This window comes from Struthio camelus, chromosome 7, assembly GCF_040807025.1.
Source record: "Struthio camelus isolate bStrCam1 chromosome 7, bStrCam1.hap1, whole genome shotgun sequence".
Lineage (NCBI taxonomy): Eukaryota > Metazoa > Chordata > Aves > Struthioniformes > Struthionidae > Struthio > Struthio camelus.
The window spans coordinates 15,989,702-15,999,363 of NC_090948.1; the positions used below are offsets into that span (position 1 = coordinate 15,989,702).

At 58.1% G+C, this 9,662-nt stretch overlaps 1 protein-coding gene across 2 annotated transcripts; it reads left to right on the plus strand.

Annotated features, from left to right (window-relative positions):
- The first annotated feature begins 538 nt into the window (after positions 1–538).
- On the plus strand, positions 539–9,005 carry TLX1 (T cell leukemia homeobox 1). Of its 2 annotated transcripts, none has more exons than XM_068951208.1 (3): positions 539–1,010; positions 2,893–3,130; positions 7,408–9,005. In XM_068951208.1, the coding sequence occupies exons 1-3, from the start codon at positions 539–541 to the stop codon at positions 7,628–7,630; spliced, it is 933 nt and encodes a 310-aa protein (XP_068807309.1). In that variant the 3' UTR covers positions 7,631–9,005. The 2 variants fall into 2 exon arrangements, with proteins under 2 accessions (XP_068807309.1, XP_068807310.1); XM_068951209.1 differs by having other exon boundaries at positions 2,929–3,130; positions 7,408–8,962.
- The last annotated feature ends 657 nt before the right edge of the window (positions 9,006–9,662 follow it).

A 9,662-nucleotide genomic window follows, 5' to 3' on the forward strand; every position in this document is an offset into this window, starting at 1 on the left:
CGCTGCGCTGCGCTGCGCTCCGCGGGGCTCCCGGCTCGCCTCCGCCCGCCGCGGGCACTGGCTGGCGGCGGCACCTGCGTGTGCGTGGCTGTAGTGTCGCGGGTGAGCGTGTCCCGGCTGTGCTTGGTGCTGTTGTGACTGGGGGTGGGTGGCGGTTGTGTCCTGGGGCTGTTGTGCTTCGGGGGGGGGGGGGGAAGGAAGCGTGAAGGCATTGTGTCGCGCGTGGTTGTGTTACGCCTTAGGGGGGGTGCGAGCGTGGGTTGAGTGTTTGGTTCGTGTGCCTCGGGCGTGCGTGACTCTGTTGTGTCTCGGCGCTGAGCGTGTAGATGGTGTGCCTGGGTCGTGCGTGGCTCCGTCGTGCCTCGGGGCTGACTATATAGTTGGTGTGCCTGGGTCGTGCGTGGCTTGGAGCGGAGGGTACGGCTGCTGCGTCCCGGCGCCTGGCAGCCACCGTGCGCGGCTCGCTCGGTGCCGTCACGCTTGAGCGTGGCCCAGCGGCCGGGGCTCGGCGCGGCGGGGTGCCGTGCCCGGGAACAGCATGGATCACATAGGGGCTCACCACCTGCACCAAGGCCAGGCCGAGCCCATCAGCTTCGGCATCGACCAGATCCTCAACACGTCGGAGCCGGGCAGCTGCATGGTGTCGCACCCGCGGCTGCAGGACTCGGCGGAGTACGGCCTGGGCTGCATCGTGGGCAGCGCCTACAACACCGTGACCGGCAGCTACGGGGCGAGCGGCGGCGCGGCCGGCGCCTATAACGGCACCTCCTGCAGCATGGGCGCCCTGCCCGGCTCCTACAACGTGAACATGGCGGTGAGCATGAACGGCAACACCTTGAGCTCGGCCGGGGGGGTGATCCGCGTCCCGGCCCACCGCCCCGTGGCCGGGGGCGTGCACCAGCCCCTCTCCGCCGCCGCCGTGCCGGCGGTGAACGGCATGAACAGTCTCACGGGACTCACCTTCCCCTGGATGGAGAGCAACAGGCGGTACACGAAAGACAGGTTCACAGGTGAGTCGGGGCGCCCAGACCCCCCCCCGTCCCTCCCTGCTCCCTTTCTCCCCGCCGCAGCCCCCGATGGGGAGCGCCGGACCCCGCCGGCGCCTGCCTGCCGCCCCGGGCTCTCTCCGCAAGCGCGGCCCGCAGGAGGCCAGAAGCATTAAAGGGAAGAAAATCGGGCGCATCCAGTCGCTGCTGGTTGCGGGTTTGTTTTTGTTGTTTTCTTTCCCCGCGGCGGCAGCTGGATGCGGCCCGGGAAAGGCGGGCACGGAGGAAACGGGACGGAAAACTCCCACCACTCCGGCGCGCTCCCGGGCACGGCTCGCCCGCTCTTCACCTAAGGAAAACCCGTGGCAAAGTTTACCCTTAAATATAGGGATGTTTTTAGGCACAGCCTGGCCCGGGAGCGGCCGGCCCGTCTCCGGGAGCTTTTACGGCTGTTTTTCCCGTGCATCCCCTTGTCCCCGGTTCCCCGCTGCGGGTTTCAGCTCAGGCTTTCCCTCCGCCAAAAAGGACTTTTTGCAGCTCCAGTGCCTTTACGCAGTCCCGAGCCGGGCTCAGCCTGGAGCCGCTTTCCGGACCCGCCGTCTTTTCCAGGTGCATCTGGGTTTGTCTTTCGGTGCTAACAAAGCTCAGATGGCGAAGTTAAAAAGGCAACGAAATCTTAACAGGGAGAAATCAATCCCCTCCTCCGGCAGCGCCCGAATCGGCTCCTCTTCTCGGCGGCGGAAAGCCGAGGCCGATTTTTGCAAGTTCAGGTTTAATTTCGATCCGGTCGCAATTGGCTCAGACAGCGACCGAGGGCGTAAAAATGGGCCGCTTCCCAGGAAGGCATCGAGCTCCCCCCCACCCCCCGCCCCGAGTACCTCCTCGGCCGAGAGGCACAAAGAAATACAGCGAGTTTTTCCGATTTTTTTTTTTTTAATTCGGGAAAAGGGGGGGAAAAAAGGCCGCAAACCGAAAAAAACAACTCTTTCCAGCCCAGGAAGTTATTTCCCGGGCTGGAAACGTTTGGGTGGCGACTATTGCCCCTGCAAAAGAAAAATTAAAACGATTCTCCTTTGCAAAAAGCACGGAGGTGTTTCAGCTCGAGCGCTGCAAGCCAGCAGGCCCGGGAGGCGCCGGGACCGGCCCGGCTTTGCCGGTCGGGGGCGAGGGCGGGCGGCGGCGGCAGCTCCGGCCGCGGCGGGGCAAAGCCGAGCCCGGCCCGCTGCGGCCCGGAGCCAGCAACGATATTGTAGCGGTGTCCCGGGAAGGGACCGAGGTGGCTGCTGATTTGCAACGGGCACCGTCCGCCCCGCGCCCGCCGCAAAGCTCCCTGCTCTGCCGCGCTTCCTCTTTGCTTTTTCGTTTCTTTACCGAAGCGTCTTGAAATCTCTCTTGCTTAGGGCCTCTTATTTTTCCAGGCCTTGGGGCTGCGCCGCCGGGCCCAGCTCCGGGTGCGGCCCTTCCCCAGCCCCTTTCTCCCGGTGCAAAGCGGGGAAAGAGCTGACTCCCGGCCGCCGGGCACGGCAAAGCCCAGCGGTGCCCGGCGGCTTCCGCGGGACGCCGGCCTGCTCGGGGCGCCCTTTCCCGGGTCTCGGCGGGACCGCGGGGCCCCAGCCGGCGCCGGGAGGGCCAGAGCGGGCCCGGCGCTGCCTCTTGCTCCGGGGGCACCCGGGTAAGGGGGCAGGGGAAGGCCGCCGGGACGCCCGCGGAGCGTCCCTGCACTTCGCGGCCCGCGCCTAGCTCTGCCGCGGCCCCTCGCAGAGGTTGCGTGGGTTTCCACGCGGGGAAAGTGGCGGCTTTGCAGCGGGAGGGATCCCCAGCCCAGCGCCCCGGGAGCCAGACCCCTCTGCTGATATGTTACTGCTTGCTTCTTTGCCTCTCATCCCCCCTCCCGTGTCCCCCCCAGTGGCCCTCTCACCCTTCACTGTAACACGCCGTATAGGTCACCCCTACCAGAACCGCACACCCCCCAAGAAGAAGAAGCCTCGCACATCCTTCACCCGCCTGCAGATCTGCGAGCTGGAGAAACGCTTCCACCGGCAGAAGTACCTGGCCTCAGCCGAGCGTGCTGCCCTGGCCAAGGCCCTCAAGATGACGGACGCCCAGGTGAAGACCTGGTTCCAGAACCGGCGCACCAAGTGGAGGTGAGGGATTGGGGGGCCGGCGGAGCAGGCTTGGGGTTTTTGTATGAGTGTGTGCCTGCATGCGTGTGCATGGGTGCAGGGAGCTGGGCGTGACTATGTGTGTGTGGTGTTAGTATGCAGGCCGTGTGTGCATGGCTTGTGTGTGCCTACCTCCGGGTGTGTGCACGCATGCAGGAAAATGTGCGTGTGAATGTGCACAGTGTGCCTGAATGTGTTTGTGTGCAGGCTGTGTGTTTGTGCCTGTGGGTGTGCACACATGCAGTGTGCATGTGTGAGCACACAATGTCTGTGTATATGTGTGGGTGTGACTGCATGCTAGATGTGTGTACATGAATATGTGTGCAGTGTGCATGCAGCGTGCATTCAGTGTGTGTGAATTCGGGGTGAGTGCATGGGTGTGCATGCAAGCAGTGTGGATGAGTGTGTGCATATGCATGTGTGTGTGTATGCATGAGTGTATTGGCAGCAGGCCTGCAATGTGTGTACAGTGGGTGTGCGGGGTTCCTCTGTGTGTGTGCAGAGGGCTATACAAGAGGTATGGGAGCTGCATGCCATCAGGGGTCCCAGGTTCCCAGGGTTGTAGTGGCCCCCATGCTTTCCCGTATGGGGGCAATGGGTGGGGGGCTGCACCCAGCAGGGGCTGCTGTGGGTGCATGACCCCAGCCTGGAGTGGAGCAGTGCAGGGGGCACTGCAACGATTATCTGGCGGAGCCGTGCTGCCGGACTCCTGCTCTGTGAGCTTGGAGGTGGTGGGACTGGCTGGGGCTGTCCCAGGGCTGGGGCTGTCTTGGGCAGCTGCGTGTAGCCATGGGACTTGTCAGTGCCAGAAGTGATCGGAGAGCAGGGAGAGAGGCAGCCTGGGCCAGATCCTGCACCATACTGGGGCATCAGACCCTGAGTAACACTCTGCTTTTCAACCCTGTGGCATTTATTTCTCCTTCTTGCAAAAATGCTTTTTTTTTCTGCTCCTGGACGTGAGGGTAAAGGCAGGAAGGAGAGAAAGAGGAGGCCAGGCTCACGCGGAGGCTCCTGCGCTCTGTCGCTGCGTCTGCCTCCCCCCACCGAGTGCAGCTCCATGAGGCGTCCCCGTAGAGGCACCCCCAGCACTGGGAGCATCCCTAGCCCTGTCCTGGGGACAGACACATTGTGGAGGGAGACCAGGACAAGGGGCACCTTCCTTAGCAGGCCAGAGAAGGGTGCTAAGCACTGGCTTTGCACAGGCTGGCAGTTGTGAGAGGCACCTTCTGCTTTTCCTTGGTGGGAGCTCGCTGGATGGGGCATGCACGGCCAAATCAAAGGTTTCCAATTAGGCAGGAAAAGGGGATCTAAAGTGTGGTCATGGCCCCTCCCCAGCTGGACACCCAGCAGACAAAGGGTTGAATTCTTCAGTAGGAAATACAAGCCAAGTCTAGGTATTTTGCAGATTACCTGGAGGTTAAGGCCTCACTCCTGGCTGTTTCTACAGCTTCTTCGAGGAGGGGGAAAAGGGCTTCCCTAGGTTCTTCCCCCAGGGCTGAATGGGACTGTGATCATCTGGGGATGCTGGAGTTGGAAAGGAGTGGGAGAAGAGGACGGGGAGCTCTGAAAGCAAGGGAGTGGGCGAGTCCAGCCACAGTGGATCCTTTCCTAGGGTCGCCATCAAACAGCAGCTCCCCCAATGCCAGGAAGTCTCTGACTGGAGTGATTTCAGCTAGCCAGGGGCAAAGTCCTGGAGGAGGAGGAGGAGGAACTTATGGCATGCAAAATGGGGTCAGCTATGTCTTCTAACCTGGTTTCCTAAGGAAGTGAGGCAAATGCATCTTGGCTGGATCTCCCTCTGTCTGTCAATAGTCTTTGAGTCTGTTGGCCAAGTTTAGCTCCCTTGGCAGAAGAGCAGAGGATGCAAACTTATTTAGACCTTTCACAAAAATAGCTGGATAAAGAGAAGCAAATGACTGGTTCTCTGTAAGGGAAAGGCTGCAGCGTGACCTCAGCTGTAGTATTAGACATGGGAGAATCCACACAGGCCTGAGCCAGAGGGTCACAAGCTTGTAAGTTCTGCTGTTTGTGGTGCTTGTTTGCATCCCTGGACATCAGAGTGATGAGCATGGGTGCTCCTGGCTGCTAATACTCCCTGCTCAGCTGGATCTGCACCCTTCATTTGGGCTCCATGCGGTGCTTTGCAGGGTCGGGCCCTGGAAAGAACGGCTCGCAGAAGCAAGCAGAGTGTATGCGAGGAGTCTGAGTTAGGCAACAAGGAATACCTGAGAAAAGAGAATTGCTTTAAGCCCTTAGAGGGATTTAAATGCTTAAATAAATACAGACTTGGGGGAGAGTCTTGCCTCTGCCTGGTGTCTCCCCTTGCCCAGGCCTCTCTGTTGGAGTGAGGTAGCTGTGCGAGCCTCCCACCAGCACCGAGCTGATCCCTGCTCCCTTCAACCAGTGATCTGGGCACTCGCTTGAGACGTGGTCATCATGGTTTAATTCCTTCCTCTGACCGAGCAGGTTTGAACCTGCAAATCCCAGGCTGAAGTGAACATGTGAACAAGCCTGCTGCTTGGAGCAGGGCTGCAGGAAGACAGCTGGGAGCCTGGCGCTTTGCCCCAGCCTGGTGCTCAGCTTTCCATCTTCCGGGGGGCACCAGGGGGTCTGGCACCCGGGCCAGGGAGGCAGAGGGAACTGGGACTGATAGCCGCTGTGCTGGGCAGCGGGCCCAGCCTCAGGGGCTATTGTTGGCCCCCACGTGGTGTCCTGTGGCCACTGGGTCCCTCTGCAGCCCCGGTGCCCCCGGCTGCCCCAGCTGTGGGGCTCCCTCCTTCCTCCTGGGAGCATCTCACCATTGTGCCGGGAGCCATTAAATATTCATGGCAGCAGAGCCGGAGCTGCTCCTGGGCTGCTCGGAGCCCCCTTTCCCCGGGATGTCTGACGTGAGATGTTGACACAGTGATTAGAGCAGGGACTGAGCCCAGAGCTACCTGCTTCCCAACTGGAGCCCTGGCCGCGAGCCTGGAGACTCGCGCTCCCCCGAGGCCCGTCGTCTAACAGCTGTGTGCAGGCCTCGACCGCTCCCCGGGGCGAGCGAGGGACCCCCCGCCCCAGCCCCGTGCTTGGAGATGTCCACCGCTGAGCTCGGAGCTGCCACTTCAAATCCCTGCAGCGAAAGAAGATGAGACGTCTCACGTCCCCCTGAGTTACTAAATTAAAAACCTGCTGTTTTTCCCTGTCACTGATCTGCTGAGCTGCCTGGAGAGCGTCTGCCAGGCCTGGGGGTGTAAGCGAAGGAAGCGGGGGGGGGGGGGGTTGTCCTGGGAGCAGCACTGGGAGCTGCCCCTGGGCTTTCCCAGCAGTGTCACTGGAGGAGCCTGGTGACGTTCACCAGTAAAAGCAGAGGTGACTGTAGCCTCCAGAATGAGCCACCAGCCCAGCAATGGGAGGGGGAGAGGGGGTGTCAGGATTTTCATTGTGGATTTAAGCCGGTTAAGGACATTTCTATCCTGTCCTTTCTTCCCAGAAAATCCAGAGCTTGGACTGTAACAGAGCTGGAAGGGGCCTTTGGAGGCCCCCTATTCCCCCCCTTGGCAGGAGCCCCTGTCATTCCAGCCAGACACGTGTCCAACCTGCTCTTAAAAATTTCTTCCTCTGCTCTGCCCAGTTTCTTCTGCTCATTGTACTTGCTGCTAAAAGTCCATTTCTAGTATCTACCCTACATTTTGATTGTGGTTTAAGTGTGTGATTTTTGCCCTGCCTGCTGTGGGCATGTTGCTGTAGTGCAGGAGAAGGGACGGCTGTTCTGCGCGCAGGGGAAGGGGACTCTACAGCCAGGCCTCTGCTCGTACGGCCGGGGTGGCGCTGCCTGTCCCCCAGCAGTGCCACGCTGTCCGTTTGCGGTGCCAAACCTCGCTTTGCGCCTGCAGACCTTCCCCCTGGTCCTGTGTTGCTCAGCAGGGCGTTGCACCCTCAGGTCTTGCTGCTGGGTGCCAAACGCGCTTGCAGGGAACCCAGCTTTGCTGCCAGCTCGGGTTGTGACCTCTAGCAAGCTGCTTCTCCCTCTGCTTGGTCAGATGGGAGCATTTTTCGCAGGGGCTGGGAGAAGGGCCACAGCTCCCCGTTTATGGGACTCGCCGCAGTTTGTGCTGCCTGTCACACGGAGGTGTGGGGCCATGTCATAGCTCAGCCCCTGCTTGCCTCTCCCGGCTGCCTCCAGCCCTGAGCACGCAGCACATGGCCTTTCTCTCCGGAGATGCCCCTCCTCTGCTCCCACAGCCCAGGCCCTCCTAAAATCTTCCTTTCCCTCCTAGGAGGCAGACGGCGGAGGAGAGGGAGGCAGAGCGGCAGCAAGCGAACCGCATCCTCATGCAGCTGCAGCAGGAGGCCTTCCAAAAAACCATCAACCAGCCGATCCAAGCCGACCCCATCTGCGTCCACAACTCCTCCCTCTTCGCCCTGCAGAACCTCCAGCCCTGGTCCGACGACTCCACCAAGATCACCAGCGTCACCACTGTCGCCTCCGCTTGCGAATAAGGCTCGCCCCGACCCGGCGGCGCGGGCGCACCTCCCGCGCTGGGACCGTCCCCCGTGGGCAGCGCGGCGGCCTCCGCCCTCGCCAGGGAAAGCTGGCGCCCTGCGGTCCCTGGCCACATGTGCATCCCACGCGGCAGCCGGGGAGATCCTCCGCTGGGGAGGAAGGCAAGGGAAAAACACCCAGAAAACTCTGCCAGCGCGTGGGATTATTTGCGCGGCGGCGATGCCTCACCTCCCCCCGGCCCCTTTGTTCTTTCGAAAGTCTCCGGTGCCGACCATGAACTTCCTTACGCGCTGCCAGACAAAGCCGAGCCCTGACAGACGCGGCCACGGGGTGTTCACTGCAGAGAAAACTTCCTTTGGGTCCTGCTGGCAGTGGTGCACAGCCTGGGTTCAGCTGCATCCACGTCCCTCTGTGCGTGTGTGTATATATATATAAATATATATATTAAAAAAACATACACACACACACACATATACATATATATACACACACACACACACACATACATATATGTATATATATACACATTAGACTGATTGTTTGAAACAAAAGAACAAGGCTCCCTGGAAAGCACGTTTCTGCAACAGGACTCCTCGGCATCGCCCCGGGTCGCTCGCGCCGGAGACGCTCGGGGACGCAACAAATGGAGGAAGCAAGGCGGCTTTTTTTCTCCCAGCAGCAATTTCTGCTTGCGACAGATGTGGACCCTTCGGATGTCACCTAGCAATGTCTCCTCCCCTTTTTCATTAATTTTTTCTTGCGAGGGGGGGAATAAGAGAAGGAACTGACAGACTCCTGAGGACGGTAAATATGATATCTCAATTGTATGAAGAGCCCAAACTGTCCCTGGCCACCGCAGACTCCATGCCGATCAGCTTATATTTTAATAATGAGAAGACCTCGGTGGCTGTTTGCAGGGGTAATGCAGTTTCTTTCAATGGATTATTTCCATATCATTTGCAAAATGTTGTCCAATATTTTATTTTACCTGTTTTCCTTTATAAGGCAGTTTGTGATGGTGAAAATCTATTTCACTTTCAACCGTTTTAACTTAGTCATTTCTTTAATTGTACTGAGGGAATGAGACACAATTAAACAAAGCACTTCTTATAGCAAATTACAGGAATATATAGATATATATATATACAGTATATATTTTTCAGTTACTTATAATCTAAAACAGCACTGCCGATTTAAGCAGCTGGTACAAACAAGCAATCAGAAAACCTATTTTCAGTGAGATTTTTAAAGGCATTTGTTTGTTTTTTAAGTTATGCACTTATAAGGTGTTTTATGTGTATTCATTTTATAAAGTGCTCGTGTAATTTATGTGGAAACGAAAAAGAAAATAAAAGAAATCTCCAGGGTACTGAATAAATCATTTAATTCCTTGCTCATCCCTGTCTATTAGCTCCTGGAGAGGAGACAGCATATCAGAGCTCGTAGTGCTGAAGCTTTCACTATTTGCTTCAAATGAAAATGGAGTTAGCGTTTCCATTTGATTTTGCTGGAGTCCACTTCGGCTTTGGAAGCTCTAGAGATAATTTGATATATTTTAATCCCTGATCCTGTAAACATTTTCGGGCTTCAACCCAGCAGTGTATTTAGCACCTGCTTTAATCTGAGCGCTTCTGTGGGGCTTGCTAGGTGTGGAAGGAATTAGTGTTAAACACATGTTGAATAATTTCCTGATCACGAGGCCCTGTGTGCTTGCCTGGGCTGGGGCGCGGGGGGGGGGGGGGGGGGGTGTTTAGAGATACTAGCGCCTGAAACTTTATAAAGACAGCTTTTATTTAAAGACATCTGCAATCGTGCAGTTGAGAGATAGCCTTGTAGGGAATTATTCTAGGGACTTGTTTCATGCCCCACTTTATTCTGGATCGCCTTCCCCAGCTGGACGAACTTCTGTCGGGGGGGAAAATCCAATCAGAGGGAGGACTCCCATCAGCTTCCTGGGGGGACACTCCCGGCTTTATTACCAGGGAATAAAGCGTGTTGACTGCACGCTGGGATTTCCTGCTGGCGCTG